We start from the raw sequence: 27,264 nt of genomic DNA, 5'->3' as shown, positions 1-27,264 counted from the left end.
ATTATGCATTTCCAGGCACCTGGGGCAGCCTGGGATTAACAGCAGCTACTGTTTACCAACCGGTTACTTTGTGCCTTGCCTGGTGTTGAATCCTGTCAGCCCTCCCCGTTTAATTAACCACCACCCGAGTTACTCTTACGGTTCTCTTTTAAAATTTTTTGAGGTGAAATCTCCATTACATAGAAATAACCATTTAAAAGTGAGCAACTGGGACTTCCCTGGTGGTGCAGTGGTTAAGAATCCGCCTGCCAACGCAGGGGACACGGGTTCGAGCCCTGGTCCAGGAAGATACCACATGCCGCGGAGTAACTAAGCCCACATGCCACAACTACTGAGCCTGCGCTCTAGAGCCCGCGAGCCACAACTACTGAAGCCCGCGTGCCTATAGTCCCGTGCTCTGTAACAAGAGTAGCCCCCGCTTCCCGCAACTAGAGAAAACCCAAGCGCCGCAACTAGAGAAAGCCCACGCACAGCAACGAAGAGCCAACCCAGCCAAAAATAAATTAATAATTTTTTTAAAAAATGAGCCATTCAGTGGCTTTTAGCACATCCACAATGTAGTGCCACCACCGCCTCTAGTTCCAAAATATTTCCATCACCCCAGAGGAAATCCCTTAACCATTAAGCATTTACTCCCCATTGCCTCCCTCCCTCCAGCCCCAACAAATCTGTTTTCTAATTCTGTGGCTCCTGGATATTTCATATAAATGGAACCTTAAAATACGTGGCCTTTTATGGCTGGCTTCTTTATCATTCCCTTTAATAGATGAGGAAATTGAGGCTCAGAGAAGCAGAGGAAGCTCAGCGAGGAAGGGGAGGAGCCAGGTGTTGGAAACCCCACATCTAACCATTTGGCAATACGCACCTCCACCTGAGCTGCTTTTCCCACCTTACCCTCTTAGGATTCTCTGAGTTAAAGGCAAACCAGACCAAGGGGTCCGATGCTAACCTTAAACAAAAAAGTGGTAAAATGTACCTAACAAAATTTACCATTTTTTTACAGCCCCTCACCAATTTGCTACTTTTCAGTGTACAATCAGTGGCATTAATTATATTCACAATGTTGTGCACTACCTATTTATAAAACATTTTCATTATCCCAAACAGAAACTCCGTAACCACTAAGGAATAACTCCCTACTCCCATTCTGTCTCTATGAATTTGCCAATTCTAGGTACCTCAAATATGTGGAATCATACAATATTTGTCCTTTCGTGTCTGGCTTCTTTCATTTAGCATAATTCTTCAAGGTTCATCCATGTTGTAGCACGTATCAGTACTTCATTCCTTTTTATGGCTGAATTTGCTGGATACTTGGATTGTTTCCACCTTTTGGCTATTGTGAATAATGCTGCTATGAACATTGGTGTACAAGTATCTGAGTCCCTGCTTTCAATTCCTTTGGGTGTATACCCAGGAGTGGAATTGTTTGATCATAATTCAATGTTTAGCTTTTTGAAGAACCACCAAACTATCTTCCATAGTAGCTGTGCCATATTACATCCCTACTAGCAAGGCACAGGGGTTCTGATTTCTCCACATCCTCACCAACATTTGTTATTTTCTGTTTTTTTGATGATGGCCATCCTAATGGGTGTGAAGTGGTATCTCGTCATCAGTACTACGCTTTTGAGGCTGATCAAGAAGTTGGAGATGGGAGCTGGGTCGAGTGGAAAGTGAAGATTATTCCAGGAGGAAAATAGAAGCTAAGGGAAAACAGGGTATCGATGGGGGTACCTAGACCTGAACGCACAGAGAGATGCAAGACACTCACAAGCTCAGGCCCGTTTTCAAATAATTTATTAGGAATTTAAAACTGAAAATAAAACCTGGAAAAAGAAGTTACAGATGTGGAGAGAAGAGACACCGGAGGGTGGTAACTTGCTGGCTTCGAAACACCGTGTAACATCTTTTTAAAAAATTTCCCAAACAAATCAGAAAACGGAATTCCAGGGCCCTGAGCCCATGGATGGGCCCAGTGGGATGGGGGAATCACAGGAAGGGGAGGAGAGGGAAGCTAAGTCTCTTATGACTCAGCTCAAACGTGTAGAAAATTAAAAATAAAAACCAATAAAATGCAGCTTCTCTTTTATTAGGAAACATTTAAAAAAACAACGAAAAAAAAAAAAAACCAAATAAACACAAACAGCCGCGCATCTCGGTAACAAAGATTATTGCTTTGTGTTCTCAGGGCTAATAGGTTAAGCACCTCACACAGACAATTAACTCTCCAAAGGGGGTTTTCACGGGCAGGGACTATAATGGGGAAGGGAGCTTAGGACCCCAGCCTCAGACCTGGGGGAGAAGACACAGAGAGGGGAGACGACGGCGGGGGGGGGGGCCTCAGCCCTGCCATGCCAGCCTGGTCACTCGCTGTTCATGAAGAGTCACGACCTGAGCCTCTTTTTCCTTTGAAGGGGGCTCGGGGGGCTTGGGGCAGCCAAGGGGCTCTGGCCACGGGACCATCCTGGTGGGGAACTTCAGTGAGAGAATTTGGGGGTTCCCTGAGAAGCCCTTTGCTTTCCCCTGGGGTCCGCCCCTTCCCAAAGCGCCCCCCCCGCCCGATGCCCACTTACGGGGGGGCTCAGGGCAGAAACCATGAAGGCCCGACTAGGTAGGGGCAGGGGGAGACCTTTGGAGAGTTAATTCCTTTCCAGCAGTGGCTCCAGGTGAGCCTTTCTCTTCCCTCGTTCCCACACTGGGTTTTCGGGGTGAGTGGGCCCAAGGCCTTGACCCCTAGGGCCTGAGAGAGCGGGCCTGACTCGGCCACAGTTGAGGCCTGCAAGCTTACAGTAACGGTGTCTGAGGAAGGTAGAGAAACACGGTGGAGGGGAGACCTTTGCCGGGTGGGGCGAGGCGATGCCCTCACCCCCAAGGGGTCTTAGAGAGGGGTGTGGGCTTCACCTCACAGTATTTACATATGATACAGGACGGGATGGTTCCAGGGTCTCGGCCTGGCCTACGCAGCCCTGTCCTCTCCAGGGCTGGAGGGAGCTGGCCAGGGGCCCGCACCCACATAGACATTTTGTTCTCAGCTGGTGGGGGGGGGCACCTGGCCCCTTGCCCCCTGCGGCCTGGGGCTTCACATTCACAAACCTAGAAATAGTTTTAAAAAACGGTTTCTTTAAAAAAAAAAAAGGAAAGAGAAAAGGAGGGAAAATCGGAATAAAAAACCAGGGTTGTGGCTGCGGCCTGTAACAGGCCCCCTCCGCCCTCACTCTAGCTATGCACAAATACAAAAGCCTTCTCGGGAGTCCTAGGGGGGGCGCGGCAAGGAGAGCAGGGTGCAGACCCGACAGGGGAGGGGAGAACCAGGGGCGGTGGGGGGCAACTGGCTAATCCAAAATAAATAAAAGCGGGCAGGTCAGGGGAGGCTGGGAAAGAGGGGGAGGTTAGTAGGGGAGCCAGACGATGGATGTCCGGCGGGGGGCGGGCAGCAGGGCAGGGGCCGGGGAGCGGAGGGGGGGAGCGGGGGGGAGGGGGGGAGGCAGTCGCGTCCGAGTCGCTGCGGGGGAGGGGAAGGCGGCTGCGGCTGAGGTGTCCCCGCCCCCTTGCTGGCTCACTCGTGGTCCTCAGTCAGCTGCAGGCCGGGACGCTGGAACACAGCGGCAGGTTATGGGCGTGCTGCCCCCGCGCCTCTCTGCGGCCCCCAGAACACAGGTATCCTCTTGCAGGCCTCTTTCCCTAATCCCCTCCTAGATAAGCTTTGTTTGTACACTTCACATTTTCTGTTCCGTTTGAAACCCTCCTTCCCATAGGTTTTTGAACGGCTGGATTTGTTCAAACGTCACCTTCTCAGAGATGCCCTCTGAACCCCTAAGGTAGGTAGACCCCTCACACACAATTTGGAATGATCTCACTTGCTCACTTGTTTTTTGTCTGCAGAGTGAGGGAGGGGCCTTGTTTGTCTTCTACATCCCCCTTTTCTGGAATAGTGCTCAATAAATAGTTGTTTGAATGAATGAATGAATGAACAAAGGAAATGTCACTGGGTCACAAAGTGCCCCACCATACACGGCATGACGACTGTGTGTGCAGAGTCCTCCCGTCCCCTCACTCTCTGTATACGCATATATGTTGATAGTATCCTGTTTTACCCGTTGAGGAACACTCCATTGTATGCATGAAGTCTGTTTAACTGCTCTCCTATTGATGGCCATTTCAGTTATTTGCAGTTTAAAAAGTAAATGCCCAGAAGTGGAATTATTGTGTTAAGGTCATGAAGGTTTAGTCCGGATAAACCTGCCCTTTGGAAAACCTGAGCCAATTTGTAGCCCTTATCATTGCTGGGCATCATCGATCTTAAAAAAATCTTCGGGGACTTCCCTGGTGGCGCAGTGGTTAAGAATCCACCTGCCAGTGCAGGGGACACGGGTTCGAGCCCTGGTCCGGGAAGATCCCACATGCTGCGGAGCAACTAAGCCCGTGCGCCACAACTACTGAGCCTGCGCTCTAGAGCCCGTGAGCCACAACTACTGAAGCCCGTGCGCCTAGAGCCCGTGCTCCGCAACGAGAGAAGCCACCGCAATGAGAAGCCCGCAGGCCGCAATGAAGAGCAGCCCCTGCTCGCTGCAACTACAGAAAGCCCGCGCGCAGCAATGAAGACCCAACACGGCCAAAAATTAAAAAAAGAAAAAAGGGTGCTGAAAAAAAGAAATCTTCGCCCGAGAGGCGGCACGTGGTCCCTTATTGTTGTTATCATGTGCAGTCTTTATGGAGCAGTCTGAGCCACTTTTCCTGTTCTTTAAACACTGCTGGGACGAAGGTCTGTCTCCTCGCTGGCCTGTGGGTTCCGTGAAGGCAGGGACGGGGGCCATGTCCCAGACTAGGCTGCCCAGTACTAGCCTTCCCAGTGCCACCCACACCCCAAGGCCCCTGCCCACCTCCTCACCTCCTGCCACCTGCCTCCTGCTTCAGTGGTACCCATTGGTGAAAGCTGTGGCAATCAAGGGGCCCTGGAAAGAAAAGAATTTGACTCCTAGATTCCTGGGGGCAGCAGAGAAAGCCCAGGGGCCCCTTCTGTCTCTCACAGGAGCCCCAGGTGAGGCACAGACCTTCTCTAGCCCTGCCCGTATCGCCCCCACTAAAAGATTCTCCAGGGTAGGGCCTGAGAATCTGCATTAACCAGTACCCTGGTTAAAAGTAGGGCACCCCTGAGCTAGAATCTAGCCTCCATGCAGGCAGAGATGGTGAGTCTCATTTGCACAGTATCCCCAGAGCACACCTAATGCCTGGCATACAGAAGGAGATCATTAAATGTCTACTGAATGACTGAATGATAACCCTCACTGTTCCATGGTTGGTGACACCCTCTCCATCCGTCACCTCTCGCCTCCCTTCTGCCCCCACAGACAGACAAGGCCTCTCCCTCCTTCAACTTCAGGGTCCTCCAGGTCCGGCCACTCACCCCAAGACTGTGGCCGAAGCCAGTGCTGGGGGCGGGGCTGGCAGCGCTGATGTAACTGCTGACCCCCGAGTCCTGGTTGGCTGCCCCATAGAGCTCGGCCATGGGGCCCGGGCTGGTGGTCCCCAGGAAGCCCCCTGTGCGGCTGGGAGTTGAACCTGGAGGGGGAGCCATCGTCCAGGGGTGAGAGCCTGGCAACCCAGAAAGAAGACGGTGATAGCCCCGGCGCCCGCTGTGACCCCCCCAGCACTCCCTCCAACCCGTTCCACCCAGCCTGACCTTGGCTCCTTCCCCCTGCCTCACCCCCACAACCCAGAGGGGTATGTGCGACGCTGCCCAGAAATCCTCCAGAGTCCATCCACCCCCCGCAGCCCCAGCCCGGGCCCCCATCATCTCTTGTCTGACCACTCAGCAGCCTCATCACTGACCTCCCCTCCCCTCTGGAGCCCCTTCACACCTGTCCCCACCCTGCAGCTGCGTGCATTTTCTAAAATGGACATCACTCTGCTGCTTAAAATGTTCAGTGTCTCCCAGGACCCGGTTCCTCCCACCTCATCCCCACTCCCCACTCCTGCACTCTACCCAGGCTAACTCGCCTCCAAGCCTTTGCACCTGCTCTTTCCTCTGTTGGGAATACTTTTCTTCCTGTTTGCCTTCAAATGGGAAGTTAAGAGGTGCAACCTCCTGGAAGCCTTCCCAAGAGGCCTGTGAGCTCCTTTGACAGCTGACATCCCCCAGTGGGCAGTATCATTCTTCGGTGTGACTGCCCTTTTAATACCTGATGTCCCACCAGCCTGTAAGCTCTGGAGGGCAGAGACCACGTCGGTCTCCTTCCTGGTCAGCCTGCCAGGTGCTCAGTTCATATTCGTTGAGTGAATGGATAAGTGAGTCCCTCTGAAAAGGGGTGGCAGGGGCCGCCTTCCCTCCCCTCTAGAACTCTCTGCCCCCTGCCCCCTCCCTCGCTTCCTGCACCCCAGAAGGCCTCACCTGTCCCTCGAACCACAGCCGCTGCCGCTGCTGCTGCTGCCATGGGTCCGTAAGCGGTGAGAGGAATGGCTGGAAGGAAAGGTATGCGCGCTTCAGCGTGGCGGCCGAGGGGTGGCGGAGGATGAGGGCAGAGCCTCTCCAGCCTTACCCCACCTCGGAGGGGTCAGTGCAGCCCTGGGGTCAGGCAGAAAGACTCCCTTGGAGAAAGGGAGGCGAGAGGATCGCCTCCCAGGGATCCTCAGCTTCTCCCCTGGACTTGACAGACACACTTGAACAACCAAACCTCACAGCGGGTGCGAGTGGTGCACGCCCCCCCGAGCTGCTCTGAGCGTCTCCTGCAGCTGCCCCCTTCTCCAGGGAGGGCCCTGGGCTGGATGGGGGCTACTTAGCCCAGGGGTACACAGAGATTATGTCCCTCTTCCCAACCCCAGCCAACTGGAGCCAGTGATTGACTGACACCGGTACCAAAAGCCAGGCTGTCGCCCCGAGGGACCGACCAGGAGGTGCATTAATCCCCGCTACCCCCCCCCCCCCCCGGTGGGATCCGGCTGAAGCTAGACTCCAGTCCAGGCCACAAGCCCGTTTCACTCCTTCTGCTGCCTGGCCGGCTCCCCTCGCTCCCTTTCTCCCGTGAGCGTGTCCTTGATATATCGTGTGCACGCAGTTCCCTGCCCCAGGGGCCCCTGACCACCACCCAAGCAGAAATGACCACCCCTTCCTCCAAGTCTCCTCATCCCCTTTTCTCTGACCCCCTCTTCAGACACAGGGATCTGGCTATTCCCTGGTTTGCTGTCTACCCCACCCCACCCCCCCGACCTCCGCAGCGCCTAGCACCCTGCCTTGTACACAGTTGGTGTTTAAGAAGTGTCAGCTGAAGGAACAGTACTAGGAGGGACCTCTGCTTAAATAATTGGTTGGCATTGCGTCTGGAGCTCCCTCAGGCCTGGGGGTGAGCACCCCCTGCTGCTTGGCCCTGCCACTGCAGCCCTTGAGAGGCTACAATCCCAACCAGGGCCAGGGTCTGGGGAGTTTGCATTTGCCCTCTCCCATCCCAAGATGTGCCCCTGGGGGCTGTTTTGGTGAACCTGGCCCTGAACTGGACCTGACGCTAGGGACCCTGAAAAACAACCCTGAAAGTCCTTGGCTAGGCCAATGGGCCAGGGGATTAAAGTTTAGGATAGCATTCCTGCACAGCTGGGAGACAACTTGCCTAAGGTCTTCATAGAGCTGGCACCTTCTCACTCAGACGTCACCTCCTCTGAGAAGCCTTCCCTGACCACCCCTGCTGAGGCAGCCCCTTGCCCCTGACACTAACACTTTAGCACATCTCCCTGTTTTATTTTCCTTGTGGAACTTCTCACCTTGAGAAAGTATCTGATACTTGTTTATTTACTTGTTTATTCCTGTCTCCCTCCACTAGACTATCAGCTCCAGGAGGGCAGGGGTCTCGTCTGTCTTATTCCCTGCTGAATCCCCACTGCCTGGAACAGCATTTGGCACAAAAAATATTGATTAAATGCAAGAAGGAAACACCCTCATCTCTTGAAGGCGAGGGAAAAGTCTGGACCCCAGACCTCCAAGAACTGCTTAGCCTTGAACCCACGTCCTCCCTGGCCAAAATGTCTGCAGAGGGGCTATTTCTTCCCTCGGTTCTTTAACAGCAGGACTGGGCTCTGAGGTCTGGTCTGGGGCCCAGTTACGCATTTCCGCAAAGCAAATCCAGCATGCTCTTATCACAGCAGTAAAGCATTACTCATTTGTATAATAAGTATTTCTCTCTCTTTCTAGAGAACAAGTTCTGCAGATCAGAGCTTGGGTGTCTGGTCCCTGCTTTGCCTCCAGGGCTTGGCAGTGTCTCACACAGTAGGTCCTCAACACAAGAGTTCTGAAATGAGTAGGAAAGACCCCTTTTCACTCCCCCACTCACTGCTCAGGGAAGAGCCTCTATCAGCCCCACCACCAGAACTCCCTCCCCTTCCTTCACCCCAGGTTCCTCTTTCCCTTCCCCCATTTTGGGGCCCCCCTGAGCATCCCTTGGAAGGAAGGTCTCATCTAAAGCAGCATCCACGCTCACGTCCTCCACACACGGCTAGGTTGGGGGGGAGTCTGGGGATGGGGTGGGGGGAGAAGCGGGTTGAACAGAGAAACCCCTTGCAGCCCACCTCATCTGCACCCACCCCGCCCCGCCCCTTGCCCTTGGCCTGGGCCTCAGCCCCGGCTCCAGCTCCAGAGCTGAGCTGACTGGCCCAAGTAAAAACTCCAGCTTGAGGGCTTCCCTGGTGGCGCAGTGGTTGCGAGTCCGCCTGCTGATGCAGGGGACATGGGTTCGTGCCCCGGTCCGGGAAGATCCCACATGCCGCGGAGCGGCTGGGCCCGTGAGCCATGGCCACTGAGCCCGCGCGTCCGGAGCCTGTGCTCCGCAGCGGGAGAGGCCACAGCAGTGAGAGGCCCGTGTACCGCAAAAACAACAACAACAAACAAACAAACAAAAAAAACTCCAGCTTGAGAAATGGCTCAGGATGGCCAAGCACATCACCTACTTGCCCAGAAGTTGCAAACGGGCTGGATTCGGCCCTCAAATATGTTGCATTTGGCCTGCAGTGGTTTAAAAATTTGAAATTGGTTGCCAACATTTGAAAATAACTGAAAAATTCATTTGAAAGTGAAAGCTGGGTTTTGGGCTTCTCTTGGAAAATAAGATCTGTAAGTTGTGGGTCTGCATCCCCTCCCGGCAGGGTTGGCTGGCACTGAGTGGAGCCATGCCCACTGCCATGTCCTGACGTCCCCACCTGGCCCACTTTGCTCTGAGTTTGAGACCCTGGCTAGTTCACCACTGGCTCCCAGAGCCTACAAGGTGCTTGGCATACGGGAGGCGTTAGATAAATATTTGTCAAATGGATGAATGAGTGACTTCGCCTCCATCTGCTGGGCTTGGCCCTATGCCCCACCCTTAAGGGCCATGCTACACAGACTGGCTAGTGCCCGAGTCTGCTGCATCCCCATAGACTGGAGGGCAGGAGAAAAGGGTCCCACTAGCTTTCCCTGGGAAGGTCCCTGGGTCATTCTCTTTCTCCCCATGTGGCCTGTGAGGTATACGAAATCCGAGCGACTGACCTGTAAGCTCGGGGAGGACTGGGGCGCTCGGGAGAGGGGTCCGCTCTACACGGAATTCTAAAATGAAACGTAAAACAGCTTAGGAAGATGCAGGGAGGCCTCTTGGGCGTGGCCCAGGGAGGACAAAGGCACCCACAGGGACACTGGGTGGGGGGACAGGCCATGCACAGGACCCGAGAGCTGGGGATGGGGAGAGCATGGTCCCCAGCAGGCAAGGGTGGGGAAGGAGACACAGTCACAGAGAAGGGAGACAGACAGAGAAGGGAAGAGTGGGCAGAGTTGCCACCTATACCCTGGGCACCGGGTGATGCTGGAGCTTCTGTTCCCACTGTTTTTCTTGAAAGTCTTGAAATCGCACTAAAAAATCTCTCAGAATCCATCTTTCCTCCTATTTTCTTTTGGGGGTGGGGAGGAGGAGCTGGGAAGGTAGCATTGATGGGAAGCGATGACCCTAGAGCAGCTCTGCCACTTTCTAGCTGAGTCATCTTTGCAGTCACTTTTCCCTTCTGAGCCCATTTCCTCACCTAGAAGATGGGGATCACCATGCCTTCCCCCAGAGATTACTGTCAGGACTAGACAACAACGTGTGTATAGAGGATTCCAAGCTGGACTGCCCAAGGTGCAAGTGCTTAGGGGACCTCTAGAAAAATAAGACCAGAAAACAAACAAACAAAAGCCTTGCAAAAATATGAAATTTGATATTAAAGAAAACATTGAATAGTCATCATGGGAAAGCTCAGAACTTTGTTGGGCTTCTCGCCACTTATGAGAAGGCCTAGTGTTATTTTTATTTTGAATTACAAATGAGGGTGGTGATCATCTTGCTTTTAAATTGTTTTTCAGCATTCAGGGTCTCCAAAGGTCTTGTCTGCCTTGAAAGGGGCTCAGCGTAGCACATGGTCATTATCGGTGAGTCCGTAAGTACACAACCAATGTTGGCCCTCAGGGAGGATGCCCCACCACAAGCCCAATGCCCTTTTGGTGGAAGTGGCAACCCCAGAGGCGGGTAGGGAGGAGAGAAAGGCAAGAGGCAGGCAGAGATCAGCCTGGGAGGGAGGGGTGCCATGCAGGGCCACACGGGGAGCCCCCCCAGCTTCTGGGGAGGGGAGGGGGGGATGGATGGGGCGAGGCGCTCCTTCCTCAGACATGCCCTTCCTTCCAAGCCTCCAGCAGGCAGACCTCCCCCATGCCATGCACCCCCAGACACCACCCGTGAGGAGTCAGATTGCCCGGGAACCAGGGACATGCTGGCAGCAGAGGGACACTGGGCAGAACTTACCGGGGAACTGGTAGGTATAGCCAGGGGCGAGGCCTGTATAACTCCGGCTGGCATAGGTCGTGGCTTGGAAACCAGGGTAACCTGATAGGGCAAGGAGACCAGTGTCAGATGCCTTACCTACAGCTCAGCAGGGAAGGATGTGAGCCTCTCATTTCCCTCCCCACCTTGTATCATGAGTAATAATCAGTCATATTTACCATATACCTTCTGCATGCCAAGCCCTGTGCTAAGCCTGTTGCACACTTTACTCTCTCCTTAAACCTCATAAGAATCCCAAGAGGTACTATTAAGAGCCCCATTTTACAGATAGAGAAACTAAGGCTCAGAGAGTTGACACCTATTAGCTGAGAATGATCCAAACTCTTATCAAGGCCCTTCATGCTCTGGCTCCTGCCTCCATCCTGTCCTCATCTACACCCTGCCCCTTTCTCACTTTGCTCCAGCCACATTGGCCTCTCTGCTGTTTCTCAAATTCACCAAGCTCTTTCCCACCCCAGGGCCTTCACGCATGCTGACTCCTCTGCCTGGAACACTCTTCCCCGGGTTTTCACATAACTATGTCCTTCTCACTGTGCAAGACGCAGCTCAAATGTCACCTCCTCAGAGAGGTCATCACACAAGAGACCTCCCTTTCATCAGTTACAATATGCATCATGTCACCCTCCCTGGTTTTTCCCTTCCAATATTTGTCATGTCACCCTGGTTTTTCCCTTTCATAGCACTGATGACCAGTATCTGAACTTATCCCAGGATTTCTTTAAGTGCTGATTTTCTGTCTTCCCCATCTTTTATTTCTGTCTCTCCAAAATACCAACATGGTGCCTGCTACTTAGTATACATATAATAGATGGCTGCAGCTTTGAAATAAAGATCACCTAGGGCTTCCCTGGTGGCGCAGTGGTTGAGGATCCGCCTGCCGATGCAGGGGTCACGGGTTCGTGCCCTGGTCCGGGAAGATCCCACATGCCGCGGAGCAACTAAGCCCGTGAGCCATGGCCGCTGGGCCTGCGCGTCCGGAGCCTGTGCTCCGCAACGGGAGGGGCCACAGCAGTGAGAGGCCCGCATACCACAAAAAAAAAAAAAAAAAAAAAAAAAAAAAAAAAAAAAAAAAAAGATCACCTAGTGAGTAATAATGGTGTAACTGGGATTCAAATTCAGATCTGACTGGCTCCAAGTCTCTTAACCACAATTCTCACTACTGGTTAGAGGTTTTCTTTTTTCCCCCCACTTTTTAAATGGGGTGAAACCAACTAATGAATTGCTTTGAAAAGAAAATTTTCTCAATATTCCACAGGAGGCTAAAGAGACAGAACAACTAAATTCAATACTTTATTCTAGCCTGGAACTTGCTCTGGAGGACAAAGATAGTTATAAAGAACATTACTGGATCAACGGATAAAATCAGAAAATAGATAATAGATTAGATTAAGATATTGTATCAGTATAAATGTATGAATTGATAATTATAATGTGGTTTCATGAAAGAACATCCCTAATCTTGGGAAACACACAGTGAATTATCTAAGGGTAAAGGGCCAAAATGCATGTAATTTACCCTCAAATGATTCAGGGAAAAATCACAAGTGTACTCTGTGTGTGTGTGTGTGTGTGTGTGTGTGTGTGTGTGTGTGTGTGTGTGTACACACATACACGTACAGAGAGAATGATAAAAGCAAAATGGGTATGATATAAACGATAGGTGAATCTGGTAAAGGGTATATGGATGGCCTTTGTACTACTTTATTTTTCCAACTCTTCTGAAAATTTGAAATTACTTCCAAATAAAAAGTTAAAACAAAAAACTTCAGGAGAAAACAATGCTCCACTTGGCGGGTACATTCCTCACCCCCTCTATCTGTGATCCCACTCCTGACCCTCTAGTCCATGCTATACCCCCTCCTCTGAATCCCCAGAACACCCCTCCCCCATCCCCAGCATAAAGACCCCCTTATACTATTCTCTTTCTGTGTGTATACATCTTGTCTCTCCAGGGAGACTGTGACCTTCCTGGGGGCCCAGCTCAGATTTTCCACCCTCAGTCGTGGGTCCCAAGCACTGCTGATTCGTGCTCAACTTCCAAGGCTCACGGTAACATTGACCTCCTCCGGGGAGCCTCCCTGACCCCCAGGTGGATTTAAGTGCCTCCTTGGGCCTCCCACAGCCTCCAAGCACTATGGTGGCACTGCCCATTCACTTCTGTCTCCCACTTGATGGGAAACCCCATGAAGGCAGGTCCTCTCTCTCAGAAGCTGCTCAATAAATATTAGTTGAATGAACAAGAAGCAGCCTTCTTTCTCTACCTTCCCAGAGGCCTTTGGGTCTGTAAATGCTGTTCCATCTGCCTGACCACTTTTTCCCTCCCCTGCTCCCTGCCCTCCCATAACTAGCTCCTACTCAACCCACAGACTCAGCTTAAATGTGACTTCTTTCTTAGCTTCTCCAAGCCTTGGTCATCTTTGCTATGACCATGCTCCCTTGGCATCCTATAATTCTCATCCTAAACCTATTTATTTATGTTCTTACTTATTTTTTCCCTCTGCCAGACCATAAAGCTACAAGGAAGTCACCGTTGTACTTCCTGGCATAGGGCCTGGCATTTATAGTTGCTCAATAACTGTTTACTGGACAGATGAGTGGACAAACAAATAGAATGGACGGATGGACAGAAGGACCAATTAATGAGAAGCAGCTGGACCATTCTTTTGGTTACCACCAGAGGGCAGCACCCTACAACCAAATCGGCCTACCTTCATTAGGACGGACAGACCTGAGATCCTCGGTCCACACTCCTACCCAACCACTCAGACAGGAGGGCAGACCACCGAGGAGATGCGACACCCATGCAGCCCCTGGTAGCCCCGGGAGCAATTTCGGGCAGGAAGAAGCCGCAGATACAGGCCTAGCACATACCCAGCATGCCGATGCCCAGCATGAAGGCGTCCATTCCATAGGGCATGACTCGAGACCTCCCCCGGGCCGAACCGGTGGGTGACATCACCTCTTTTGGCTGAGCTTTCTTACATTCCACCTGCAATGAGACCTGGCGGTCAGTCCCTCCTATAGACGCAGGTCACCCTCCTATACCCTGGCAGGCTTCTTTACTGTTAATTTCATGGTTACCATTTCTGGAGGGATCACAGAGTGCTAGAGATCAGCTTTGCATGTGGGAGTTCATCGAATGCTTACACCAACCCTATGATGGAGGTACTGCTGTCACTCTCATTTTACAGATGAGGAAACTGAGGCTCAGGGAGGGGAAGTCATCTGCCCAGTGACTAGACTAGTAAGCGGCAGAGTAAGGGTTTCAAACCGGTCACCCTGAGCCGACCAGCCATGCTTTCTCACAGCTGTGGGACACTGTCTTCCTGTCCAGATTTTCAGCGGGTGGGAGAATTGGCTCTGCCCCACTGCCTGTGAGGCCCCTCCGCCTGCCTGCGGAGCCTCCCAGCAGCCCTGGCTCAGCCTGGAGCCCCAGGCCCCCTCTGCCCTTCCACCCCAGCCAATCCCGGCTCACCATTTTGTTGTTGATTTCGTGGAAGTGGATTTCACACACTTTCTCCACGATGTCCTCGCTCTCAAACGTGACAAAGCCGAACCCTAGAGGGCAAAGGCAGGCTCAGAACCGGGCTCACGGTCAAAACCCAGCCCCAAGTCATACCAATAACACCACTCCCCCCCTCACAGGCAAGTGTCTAAGTGTTAACAAGAAGCTTTGTTCCCAGCCTAGCAACCTCTCAACTACCCGATGAGACAGGGTTTCAACTCCCAAATCACGGATGTGAAAACCAAGGCTCAGCGAAGTGACTTGCCCAAGACCACGTAGCAAGTTAGAAAGAGGCAGAGCTATGATGCAAACAGCATTCAACATGCCTTTTCTCTTCCTCAGATGCTTTCCAAGGAGGGGAAAAGAGCACACACAAATACTTTTTTAAATGCACACGAACATGTACAAATATATTTTTGTACACAGATACACAGATATATGGTACACCTAGGTACGCATATATCATAGAGACACTCACCAGTGCTCACAAATGCATAAAGGCCCCTGTGTACATGTACAGTTACTCTGACACGCTAGATCTACAAAACTATTCAGATATAGACACCCTCACATGCACAGACAAACACACACACACACACACACACCAGCACATACCCCACTCCCCAAACAGGCTAAAAAGCCCAAAGCTCTGAAGGCACTGGAGAAACAACCCCGCCTCCTCCTGGGTGTGCCCCAGGGGCTGGAATGGGATTTCTCAGAAGGCAAGGCCCTTGGGAGAAAAACAACCAGGCAGTGTACACCCAGTGGCCCAGATGCTCACAGGTTCAGGGGCAAGGGTCCTGGGGGCTGGGCTCAGCCGATGGGTGGGGCGAGGGGGCAGTGACAGGAGCAGACTGCCCGGGGCTGTGGAGTCAGCCTGACCCGGGGGTGGCCCGGTCTAAGCTCTGGTTACCAGGGACAAGGTAAACCCAGGCAGACACCGGCTGGGCAGACACCGGCTGGGGCGGGGGCGGAGGGCTCAGCTGCAAGGGGAGGAGAGCTCTGCTCCTCTGCTCCTCTCGGGTGTCTGCAATTCGGCAAGTTTCTAGCACAGGAAACGGCGGGACAAAAGCCTTCTGTAAGGCCAGGCCCCGGAGAGGATGCAGATCCTCGGGGATAGGATGTCAGGAGGCGAGATGAAAGGGCAGCTGTGACCTGTAGCCCCCTGGCTGACCACAGGCTCCCAGCCTGGCCTGGGAAGGGGGAGGGGGCCAAACTCACCTCGGTGCCGGTTGGTGGTTTTGTCAAACATCAGCATGGCATCGTCCACCTGAAACAGAGCTACCGTGGACGACCCACCAGACACAGGGGCCTCCACCACAACCCAGGAGCAAGCGCTCTGACACCCGTTCCCCTCTTGCCCAGTCCAGGCTTTATCTTAAACCTGCTCCCTGGGTAGGGGACAACTTTCCATCTGCAGCCCCAACTGGGTGCCACAGCACCACCATTCAACCCCCAAAATCTCAACGGGCCATCCTGAACATATTAAGCACCAAATATATGCTTGGCACTTTGCCCCACCATCCTCTCCTCCATATTCCTTGCAGGGTAAGATCCTCATTTTGTAGATAAGGAAATAGGCTCAGAGACGTGAAGTCACCTACACAAGGTCACCCAGCAAATCCCAGATCAAAGCTGGGAGGAGGAGGCATAGAATGGGTGCTAGAGGGGAAAATATAGGAGTAAGAAATGAGGTGGGGAAGTGAAAGCCTCTTTCCTTTTTGCAAAAGGCCAGGAGGACAGCAGCCACTCCAGCCAGACCCAACTCCCCTCTCATGGTACAGATCTTTTCCTCTAATTGAGGTTTCCTTTTGCTAGAGGCTGTAATTAAAGCAAGTAGAGTTCAGTGCCTGGGCTTCTTGCCTCCCACTGACTGGGGGAGGGGAAAGGGGTGGAGGAAGGAGGAGGGTCTACATTATCCCCCATCCCTTGGACTCCAGTCTTCTCTTCTTGCTACTCCCTCAAGGCATCCTCTCGGATACATGGACAGCCAAAGTCCTTCGCTTCCCTTCTGCAGTCCCAGCTTCCCTTTGCCTACATCTGCTGCTTCCCTCCTTGCCCTCTTAATTCTTCAGCCAGTGTCAGCTGTCTCATGGGGTTAAGCTAAGGTCTGATTCATCCTCGGTGGAAATCAAGGGCTGCCTCTGATACTGCCTCTTCCCTCTCCACATCCCACTCCAGCTGCTGACCCTCCCCCAAATGGTCAGACACCCAAGGGATAAAGGAAAACTTCCTGAGGCCTTGGGGCACAGCCTCTTCCCCACTCTCCTTTGCTCTCTTTCCAGGCCGTCATCTGCCTTGTTAAAGTGGAAAGGGCAGCCCCTGAACTGGGTGGCCTTCCAGTTCTTAGGCACCAAGCAGCACTAGGCCCCTGACTTTCCCCTGGGAGAACCAGGACACACACACACACACACACACATACACACACACACACACCCCACCTCCACTGAGCCAGGAGGCAGCTGGGTCCCTGGAGAATCTCAGGGGGAAATTACATCTCCCTTCCCAAGAAGCCTCCTGCCCCAGGGCCCTGCAGCACAGTGCCACCCTAACTCCCATGCTATGGACCCATTCTGAGCTCACATCCCAAATTAGCTAGACTGTCCAAACTGGATGAACAACGCATGTTTAGCACAGGGAAAAGAAAAACCTGGAAAGGAGGCTTGTGATAGAAGCACAAGCTTCGAGTAGGACAGGCTGGAATTGGAAAGTAAGCTTGGCAAGCAGCTTTATGTCTCTATGATTCAAGTTCTTCATCTGTAAAATGGGTATAAACAGTGTCTTATAGGGAGGAGTTAAATGAGATAGTACGCGTAACACCCTTAACTCACAGTACCTGGGATACAGTAAGTGCTTAATGAATAACAGCCATTATTATTATTATTACTTTTATTATAGAGGGGCTTACCCACAGGCACATGGGGGAGGGTAGCAAAGGTAGAGACAGAACAGCTGGACACCACTGGCTTTGAAGGTTCCATGAAGACAGTGCCTGTGTCAGTTACGACCATGACCACCCTACTGAGCACCTGGACTTGTGCTACTGTGATTATTTTTTGAACGAATGAGTAGGTGAACCAGCCACACCCTCCTCCCCCATCCTGCAGCTCTGAGTTCCTGCCGGACCCAAAACTGATTCAGCCCAAATCCACAGCCCTTCCTCCACCCAACCTTCCCACTCTACCAGCCCTGGCCCCCCAGACCCTTCAACCTGGGCCTTGGCTGGACAGACCCAGAGTGGGGCACCGAGGTTGAGGCCAGGGCACAGAGCAATGAAAGTGGCTGGGGGTTCAGGGGACCCCCACCAGTGTCCCCCTCCTGGGGCCAGCTGAGGGGAGAGAGGCTCCCAGCCCAGTGTCCTTAATAGGCTTTGGTCTCCATGGGAACCCAGGGGCAGGGGGGCTCGGGCGGGGGGAGGGGAGGCGGCCGAGGCCTGCTGACCAGTGGGAGCCGCCAAGTTCGGCGGCCGCTAAGCCTGAGTGGCAGCCATGGCGGCTGACCATTGTTCCCCCTTCGGCGGCGGCCCCTCGATCCGGGCGGGAGGCCCCCCGCCGCGGGGCCCTTGGCATTCCCGGCTGTCCCCCTCTCTCCCTGGCAGCCTATTCTCCAGCTCCCCCTGGCCTCCCCGGGCCGGTTTCACATGCCAACGCCGATTTAGGCCCGAACAAAAGACGCGGCCGCTGACGGCTTCTCCTGGGGCCCGGTTGCCATGGCAACGCCGGCCCCGGGGGCAGGCGGCCTCCAATCACAGCTGCTGGATCAGATTAGTGCGAGCTCTAATGCTCGGCGCTCAGACACAAAGACACCCCACCGGAGCCGAGCGGGGCCTGCTGCTTCCCAGGAGCGCCCTTCCCTCTGGGGCCCAGGCGGCCGACCTGCCCTGGGTCCTGTGCCCGGGTCCCCGCTGAGGCGCCTGAGCCTAGGCCTCTGGCCCTCGCATCGCCAGCATCCGCTGGCCAGGGGACCTCCCACCCTCTCCCCTTCTACCCTAGAGACGGAGGGGGGCGGGGTGGGCTGGAAACCCACCCAGTCCCCAGCTCACATCCCATTCCCTAGCCACGTTCTCCTGTGCCCTTTGCCTAACAGGGAACTGAAAGAGCCTTGACGGGAAAGTGAGATCCAGCCTGCAGCCTGTCTCACGTCAGAAAAGACCAGGGACCCCAGCACTAAGCACAGCAGCCCTACTTCAGCCCCAGACTTAAAACTTGGTCCCCTCCTAGCCATCTCTCCATGGGACCTCGATGTTCACATTGCTCCCCTTTCTGGGGACACCCTGTTGTCTGATGTCACCACATCTGCTTCTGCATGGACTAAATGGCCCAGAAATGTAAGCTCCATGCACCTCAGAGCTAAGAAGCAGTCCTCTGGGACTGATCAGGAATTTGGGGTGGTCTCTTCAGCCCCTCCCCAATAGCTAAGAGATTGGCACCCTCCCCCTCAGCTCCCACCTGTGCAAGGAGGGTCCTGAGTACAACTGGGAGTCATATTTATTGCTTCCTTATCATCCTCACCAGGAAGGAGTGGGGGAAGGTACAACCGCCCATGGACTGGACAGGTGCAAACTCCCAGGAGGCCAAGGGGTGACTGGATTGAACTGGCTTCGGGAGCACAGCCTCCCTCAGGAGAATGAAGATAAGCAGGAGAAGGGCAACAACAGGGACAGCTACTGTGTGGCTTCTCTCCCTGGGAACGTGTCCAGAGTCCGAAGCCCACAGATAGGCCAGGAGCCTGAACGGTGGGTTGGCCCAGCCTCACCCACAAAAGGACCCAGCCCCCTTTTCAACTCTTGCAGGAATTGGAATGACCTGGCTGGACTCCACTTGCTACTGACCAAAATTCTACAGGCCTTTCATACCCCCCAGCCAGCAACCCCAGTTTTGACCCACCTTCCCGAACTGCTCAAAATACTGCTTCACGTCTTCCACTGTGGTGTTTACTGATAGCCCCCCAACAAAGATCTTCTTCGTTCGAGTCACCATCTGTTAGGGGAGGGAATGAGAAAGTGGGCATCTGAGTCCTGTGGCCTACCGCCACCAGCAGGGGCTCCAGCCCTCCTGCCAGGGCGCCAGCTGACAAGCTCTCTGTGGCCCCAGCTACTCGGAAGCTCCCCCTCCCCCAGAGCTCCCCCTTGGACCCCTGCCTCTAGGCCTGTAACGGGCAGCTGTGTACCCCACACCCTGGCTGGCTGGCTTCCTGGGGTCTGTGTCAGGAAGGGGGTGGCTTAGTGACCCAGACCTACAGCCTACCTCAAAGACCCCACCAGCCCCTCCTGGGAGAGGCCAAGGCCCATCCCAGGGTCCCCCTGAACTCAACACCAACATTTTCCTCCTCAACCTCCTCCCAGCCCAACCTCTGGCTGCCCCGTGGCCCCAGCCCTGTTTTAGGAAGAACACATGGTCCTAATTACCCCAGGAGCGCATGGCTAATCCATGGCAATTCCCAGCCCCATCCTAACACTAAAGCACCTTCTGTCACCAAACTGCTTAATGGAATTAACCCAATTCCGACCATGTGCTCCCTGGTGCGGCTTCCTTCAAATACCTGCTTCATAATTGCTTTCAGGCCCTCTGCTGGACTCTTCCAGTGATGCCCTTTTCCTGTCTCCTAAAACCTGCCTCTCTCCCTTCGCCGTGGCAGAAGCTGGGCGCCATGACTCAAAATCTTAAAGCATCCTAGTTCCCACCAACCCCTTGCAAAGGGGGAATTGAGATCTTCTGGAGAGGGACCTAGTCCCAGGACACATGATAAATCAGCAGACCCAGGGGTTTTGATCTCTGTACTGTAGTCAGCCTTCCGCCTGTCTCCTGTTTTCGACTGCTTAAAAATTAAGATGTGGCTAGTTGCCTTGGGCCCTGGAATAGGCCCCTGTCCTGCACCAAAAGTTTTGAGTTCTGTATAGCTCAACTGCTCAGAAATCTGTTTTCCATACAGCCAGAAAAACTCGCCACAGCACCAGGGAAAAAATACTTGGGAGGGCAGCCACAGTCACCCAACTTGAAAGATAACAGGTGACAGACACCATGGTCCCTTCCCACTCTGCAAGCCCAACACACCTCACTCCAGAGGCGGGGGGTGGTAATTGGGGGGTCAGAGGTAGCTCCCTGGCCTGACTTTAGCTCAGCCTCAGAGGGTAAGTCTGGGCTGTGTTTGACCCCCCAGAGATGCTGGGCACAGAGGCTGTGATCTCCAGAGTCAGAATTAGACTCAGGGTCCAAAGTGTACTGGCTTCAAATACAGGGCAATGAATCACCTGAGGGGTTCCTCCTTCTCTCAATATATGCAGCCCCCACTCTCTAGTCCACCCCAGAGCACAGATGGAAAAATGCATGGTGTCTGCAATTCACAGAACAAGGACGTGAAGAATCCTCCCTCCTCCTACCCCAGTCCATGCCATTAACACTCCAACCAGAAGCCTCTTCCATAGAAGGGAATGCTGGGAAAATCACTGCCGGTTGTACAGAGCTGCTCCCAGACACACACATACCTACCTTAGGCTGTGCTCGCCGAGGAAAGGCCACCTTGGGATCAATCTGAAAGGGAAAAGAGAGGTAGAGGGGCGTTGGTTATCACACTCAGCCTAAAGATCTGAGGACCTCTCTCATCCCAGGACACAGAGGTGACAGAAACCACCACAGCCTCTGGCAGGAAAATGTAACAGTTAAGCATTTAGGCCCTAGAGCCAGGCTGTTGGGTACAAATCCCACTTACACTGCTTCCCAGCTGTGAGAGCTTGCACAAATTACTTAACTTCTCTGAGCCTCAGGCTTGAGCTCACCAGCAAAATGGGCCAATACTAACAACCACCTCAAAGGGCTGTCTGCAGATTATTTGAGGTAATGCTTACAAAGCACTTGTTGTCTAGCCCTCAGCAAGAACCAGAAAAAAGTAAACAAAGTGTTATTCCTTCCAGCACCAGGTATATCGAGGGCCTTCCTGCCTGACAGATACCTGTCCAGGTGAGGTATGCGATCCAGACTTCCGAAGCCTTGTGAATGGAAACACTCTTTGCCTGAAAAAGGCTTCAAGATAAGAGTTCATAAACCACCAAGGGTAGACTCAGTTCTGTTTTCCCAGTACCATCGACATCTAACAGCCCTTCTTGAGGCCGCAAACAAACAGTTCCCTGATAATACAGCTCGGCTTGGGGTGAAGCAGAGCGCAGGTTTGGTGACACGCAAGAACACGGGATTTGAACTCAGAAACTTTGGGCCCCTGGCCAAGCCTGTGATCTTGGTAACTTGCCTGATCCCTCTGAGCCTCAGTTCCCCCATCTGCAAAGTGGGGACAATAGCACCCACTTTTCCCAGAGGGAGCTGCAGGGAATCAAATGAGATTATGCAGGTGAAAGCATTCCTTTGTGAACTGCCCTTCATTGCACAAACAAAGGTGCTATTACCAGCAGGCCACCTTTGCCCTTGGCTGTGAACAACCAAAGGGGAAAAGCAAGATGCACCTGGGTATTCCCAGGTACTATATTCGTACTGACAAACAGCAAAAGCCAGAGCACGAGACACTGTGATCAATGCTCGACCTATGAGGCCCGGTCATCTCAGAGTTTCTTGCCACTCACATGGGTGGAAACCACTCAGAAGTTCACCAGCCAATCGCAGGGAAGATCTATCTTTCCCCAGAATTCCTTCCGTTCAAAACTCAGCTTAGTTCTAGGCAACGGGCTCTGGTCCCTCACTGCCCGAATGGCACAAACCAGGGCTAGCCTCCCTGGTTCCCCCTCTGGAATCTACCCACAGAGAAGGAACCTCCAAAATCCACACTGGGCAATGCCTCCTCTCTCCCCAAATGCCAAGGGGCTCCAGGGATAATCACAGCTGCCCAGTCTCCTGTCCGAAGGGATGATTTCGTACCTCGATGGACATGCTCGTCCTTCTATTTCTCCTGGAGGCTGCCAGAGCACACCTCAGACAGTCCCCATGTGCGGACACTGATGGGGAGATGGTACCCAAGCTATGTCCTGCACACCCAATCCCTGACACACCTTACCTCCACTCTGACTCACAGCTGGCAACATAAAACCCAACAAGTAAATAAAAGGTGAAAGTCAGAACCCAAAATAGACTCCCCACAATAAACCTCCCTTCCCAGGCTGGAGAATGCCAAACACAAAGCCCTTGTCCTTTTCAAGTCCCAAATCTCAGAAGGATGCCCATCTCATCCTCCTTTCTCCCCTCTCTCTTCCCCTTATCCATCTTCCATGCCCCCGCCCTCAGCTCCAGCCCCAGCCCCAAAATCTCTGCTTCCTGAGCGCTGCAGAAGCCATCAGTGCATTCTGAGGACAGGGGATGGTAGGAGAACAGGCAGCTTGATGGCAGATAATCACCAAAAACAATAGGCCACTGTCTCTCCATTCCCAGCTTGGGTCACTCAGTCTGAGCCAAGAAGATCCTTTCAGAGCCGGCAAAGTTGAGGCCTGGCCTCATTTGCTCATTACTGCAAGCAGGAGTGGGAGCCACTGGGCAGAGATAACAGGAGCTGGGGACAGGAGGTAATTTAACAAATTCTTGGGCACAACCAGCTATTGTTGCAGGTAAACAGGAGCCAATGACTGACCCAAGCAGGGAGGCCCAGGGCTGGAGGAGAGTGGGGGAGTGTGGTGAGAGATCGCACTGTCCTGGCCCCCTGGCAGACAGTCACCCCATCACAGAGGAACCCCTCCTCTGCTTTCTCCTCTTCCCTCTCCCCTTGAGCTGGGGCCTGTGCCAGCGCCCCCTGCAGGGCCCAAGACACTGGGGGAGCAGTGAGACAGCAGCAAAATGTTCCCGGAGTTTGCCCAACAAGCAGCTTCTCCTCAGATCTAGCTGGAAAGGGTTGTCTCCAGGCAAGCTAGCTCCCTTCTCATAAATCCCTTCATGGGCAAAGCAGGTTCACGTCTTCCACACAAAGCAAGGAGCTCATTGACCAAAAGTCAGGGGAGGAGGGAGGGAAGGAAGAAGGGAGGGGGATTCAGTGATGCTTTGCCATTGGTCTGGAATGGGCTGGGGGGAGCCAAATACTAGTTAGAGTTCAGAGAAGCCACGGGTGGGTCACTGCAGCCCTGACTCACCCAATTTGGGCTAGGGGAGGGACCTAGCCCCACCCCAAGCTCCTCTCTGAGGCATCAAGATTAGTATGTAGAGGAAGGGGATGGTAGCTGCGTCTTCCCTCACCGGTACTGGAGGGGTTGGGGGGATGTAACATCTCCTAGCTGGCCTGGAATTTTCCTGCTCCGTCTCCCCTCAACTCTAGTGACAAAGTTTCAGAGTGCGGCAGCCCTTCCACTCAGAAAACTCCCTCCTTCCTTCAGGACCCCATCCAACTGTCCCCTGGGGAGAGGCCTGACCCTCTCCTCCAGCGACCTCCCTCTCTCAAAGGACCCCCGAAGCCCCGAGGGCCACTCACTGTTTTGGAGTCGAGCTCGTGCCGCGATTGCGCCAGTACTTTATCCACCCCCGCCTGGTCCATGAAAGTGACGAAGCCGAAACCCCTGCGCGCGGTAGTGAGGGAGAGGCAGATGGTTACAAGGCAGTGAGTGGCGGCGGAGGGGGGCGAGCCGGGAGCAGGAGGAGGGGGTGAGGGGCTCACCTGGATCTTTTGGTCAGGGGGTCCCGCATCACCAGACACTCCTTCACCTCCCCGAACTGGCCGAAGTATTCGCGCAGCCCTTCTGTAACCACACACCCGCCTTCGGACCAGCCCGCGCCCCGCGCCCTTCCCCCCTTCCCGCGTCCTTTGCCCCCAGTGACCCCGGCTCGGCCCGGCCGCCCCCGCGCCAAGCAGGCTGCACGCTCTCCACCGCTTCCCCCACCCCCGGTCCTCACCCGGCTCCCGTGGAGCCTCCTGGCGCCCACTGGGGGCCCCAGGAAGCCGAGGGCCGAGCTGGGCTGGAGGGGGGACGGCTCCGGCCGGGTTCCCGCCGCTCCGGGAGCCGCCTCACAAAAGTTTGAGCCGCAGGTGCGAGTGGAGTTGGCGCTGCCGCCGGCGGGTCCCGGGGGCTCAGCCCACCCCCCCGATGCCCCCTGAACCCCTCATCTCCTCCCCTCCACCCGCTGGGCCGTGCGCGCTAGCCGATCGCCCTGCGCTCTCGGGGTCCCCGGGCGGGGCGCGAAACAGGGCGCGGAGGCGCCCGGGGTCAGCGGGGCGCAGGGCCGGGCTGGGGTGTCCGGTTCCGGGGCGCCGGGGGGTCCCGGGTGCCCAGCCGGGCCGGCGGGCGCTCCCGGGCTCGCTCACCCTGCGTAGTCTGCCAACTGAGTCCCCCGATGAACATCTTGCTGCGGGAGGAGGAGAGACACAAAGGGCCCGCGTGAGCGCCGGGCGCCCGGGCGCAGGGGGCGCGGGCCCGGGCCCCGGGGAGGCCCGGCCCGACCCGGATCGGCCATGTTGGCGGGGCCGGGGCGGGCGCGGGCCAGTAAGGCCGGGCCGTGCCGGGCCGGGCCGTACCAGGGGTCGTGCGGCGAGTCCGGGGAGGCGAGGCCGGGCTGGGGCGCGTCAGTCTCCATCGGGAGCCGCGGGCGGCGCGGGCAGCGGAGCGGCGGCGGCGGCGGCGGCGGCAGCGCTCGGCGCGGGGCAGATGAGGAGCGCGGCGAAGGGGGCCGGACGGACAGGCCATGCTGCCCCCTCCCCCGACCCCGCTCGGGCGGGCGGGCGGGGACGGCCGAGGGGAGGGCCCGCCGGGGGCCGACCTGCCGGCTCCTCCCCCCGCCGCCCTGCGAGCATAAATCCCAGCGCTCGCCGGTCCGCCCGGGCGCCCGCGGAGGCGGCGGCGCCGGGACCCCGCTCCCGCCGGGCTCCCGGGTCCCCGAGGGCGAGAGAGACCCCGAATCCCGAGGCGGGCCGGGACCTGGGCGCGGCCGCACCCCCCATCCACCCCGGCACGGGGGCCGGGCCGCGGGAACGCCCTCTCGGAATGAAGCGCTTCCCGGTGCCTTCAAGGTAGCTCGGTTCCGGATCTGGGCCCCCCCAGTCCTCCTTCTCAGGTCCCCGCTATCCAGAATCTAAGAGGTCCCCAATCTCCCTGGGTCGGGAGGGAGATAGACCCCCGATCCCCTCACGTTCCAACTGGTGAGGAGCCCTCCATTCCCCCAGTCCGAGCGAGAATCACCCTCCGAGCCCCCAGTTTCCGCCGAACCTAATTTAGAGTTCCCCCTCAGCGGCCCTCAGTCCTCTCCCGGTGTCCCATATCCCCCATATCCAATTCGGGGAATCCTCTCGGTGCCTCGCGTCCCGAGCGGGGAGCCTTCATTCAGCACCGCGGTAGAAATCGTGTCCGTTCCCCTCAACCCTTTCTGAGACTCCCTCTCAGGTCCCCCAAATCCCTTCCGTCCTCAGCCGTGGACTCTATAGTCTGTTGAGAAACCCCCTGCCCCGAGCCCGGGTTCTTGGTTTGCCACAGCCCGCAACCCCCTCCAGTGTGAGGAGTCGCCACCGTTTCCCTCACTCCCCGGCTCCCTCGTGTCAGCCCTACTCGGACTTCTGTCTGGATTCGGGAAAGCAGGTTCCAGAGGCTCACCGCCCAACTCCCCACCGAGGCTGGGGGAAAGGTCAGCGCCTCCAGAGCCTCCCGTTTCCAGTTTAGGAGCCCGATGGCTCCGCTGTGCACCTTACCCTCTGAATGACCCCCCGCCCTTTTTTGCAGGGTTCTAAGCCCCACTCCATCGGATTGGAAGAACCTAGGCTGCCTACCCACTGCGTTTGGAGTTACTTCTCTCGGTCCGTCTCAATTTAGAGTACTCCCATGGAGGCAAACGCCTTCCCGTCTTCCTTCTCCCCACACCCCCATCTTCTGAGTCTCTGAGATCCTCCAGTGCTTTCGCCCCAGGCTCCTGGGGGCCATTTCATCCACGCTTTAAACTCCCTCCTCTAGCCTGGGAACCCCGAGGAAGTCCATCCTGATCACCTCCGGACCCAGGCCACCTCTCCAAATCCATATCCTCTCTTCAATTCCTTGTCTGAAACCAGCCAAGAAAGGGTCAAAGTCAGAGGCTAAGGCAGCCACTCCTCCCCAAATCCCCAACACTGCTGGGGCTCTCAGTGCCACACAAACCCCTCCCTCCCAACTCACCTCCCACTCCTTCCCCCCTACTCTTCAATCCGCTCTGTGTAACCCAGTGACAATCCCTGATGACGAGCCCCTTGCTCACCTTGACCTCTGGGCAACGTAACCCTGACCTCTGGAAGGATGCCCATCCCCCTCCTCTCAGTATATTTTCCCTGCCCCCACCCCACCCCAGCCACCTCTAGTAGAAGAACAGGAGAGACTCAGGTTAATGGTTTCCTCAGGGACCTTCTGGGAACACTCAGCACGTATATCCTGCCACCCTGTGTGCATAACACTAGAAACAAACTTGCTTTTTCCTGTTTTTATCATCTGACTGGTCCCACAATTTCTCAGAATCCCCTGGACTGGGGGTGGGGGGCACCCCACACAGGGTATTTCTCACCATCTGAATACAAACTGGAACATCAGGTGTGTCCTGGGAGAGACATGGATAAGGGTCAGCAGAGAGCACCTCCGGTGTTAGGGAACTGACTATTCCTGGATCTAAATTTCAGGTTTCCTGTGTGTAAAATGGGGCCAGTGGGGAGGTGCGGGGAGGAGGGAGCCCCAAAGCGCCCATGAGCATCGATTTTGGTGCTGGTGCTCTTGGGAGGGTAGGAAATGGGTAAGAGTCACTTGTGCAGAGCCAGCCAAGCCCGGTGAGATAGGAACCATTTATTAGCATCCTCACGCAGGACCTCAGAGGAGGAAGTTTCTACTTGTTGTCACTACCTGTCACGTGTGGGGTGAATTCACAGAAGTCCCCTCCCACTGCAGGTTGTCACTGCAGGTTCTCATCCCAGTCTCATTGCTTCCTTCCACTTTGTTCACAGTAGGGGTGAGGAGTCCTTCTAGAGGTAGCCCTCACAGGACAATGCAGCTGTAAATGGATGATCCTCACAGTAAAT

At 54.9% G+C, this 27,264-nt stretch overlaps 1 protein-coding gene across 4 annotated transcripts; it reads right to left on the bottom strand.

Annotated features, from left to right (window-relative positions):
• Positions 1-1,783: 1,783 nt before the first annotated feature.
• MSI1 (musashi RNA binding protein 1) lies at positions 1,784-24,818 on the bottom strand. 4 transcript variants are annotated; one of them, XM_059040609.2, is made up of 15 exons: positions 24,760-24,818; positions 24,550-24,590; positions 23,905-23,986; positions 23,722-23,806; positions 20,817-20,858; positions 19,215-19,307; positions 15,550-15,598; positions 14,299-14,381; positions 13,695-13,812; positions 10,785-10,865; positions 9,506-9,562; positions 6,392-6,460; positions 5,408-5,595; positions 4,892-4,955; positions 1,784-3,595 (listed from the first exon to the last, which is right to left on the bottom strand). In XM_059040609.2, exons 1-14 carry the CDS (start codon positions 24,816-24,818, stop codon positions 4,914-4,916), a joined length of 1,089 nt encoding a protein of 362 aa, XP_058896592.1. In that variant the 3' UTR covers positions 1,784-3,595; positions 4,892-4,913. The 4 variants fall into 4 exon arrangements, with proteins under 4 accessions (XP_058896592.1, XP_066872214.1, XP_066872215.1 ...); XM_067016113.1 differs by having other exon boundaries at positions 5,408-5,562; XM_067016114.1 differs by lacking the exon at positions 9,506-9,562.
• Positions 24,819-27,264: the final 2,446 nt, after the last annotated feature.

Source organism: Kogia breviceps, chromosome 15 (genome assembly GCF_026419965.1).
Source record: "Kogia breviceps isolate mKogBre1 chromosome 15, mKogBre1 haplotype 1, whole genome shotgun sequence".
NCBI classification, from domain to species: Eukaryota; Metazoa; Chordata; class Mammalia; order Artiodactyla; family Physeteridae; genus Kogia; species Kogia breviceps.
This window is presented reverse-complemented; position numbering and strand designations above follow the sequence as displayed.

What these genes read in the sequence shown, in the direction of transcription:
- MSI1 (XM_059040609.2), bottom strand. Translation starts at nt 24,818, where the DNA reads ATGGAGACTGACGCGCCCCAGCCCGGCCTCGCCTCCCCGGACTCGCCG. An exon ending in GACTCGCCGCACGACCCCTG is followed by an intron (nt 24,591 to 24,759) that starts GTACGGCCCGGC and finishes CTCCTCCCGCAG; the next exon opens with CAAGATGTTCATCGGGGGAC. An exon ending in GGCTGTGGTTCGAGGGACAG is followed by an intron (nt 5,596 to 6,391) that starts GTGAGGCCTTCT and finishes CTGGGTTGCCAG; the next exon opens with GCTCTCACCCCTGGACGATG.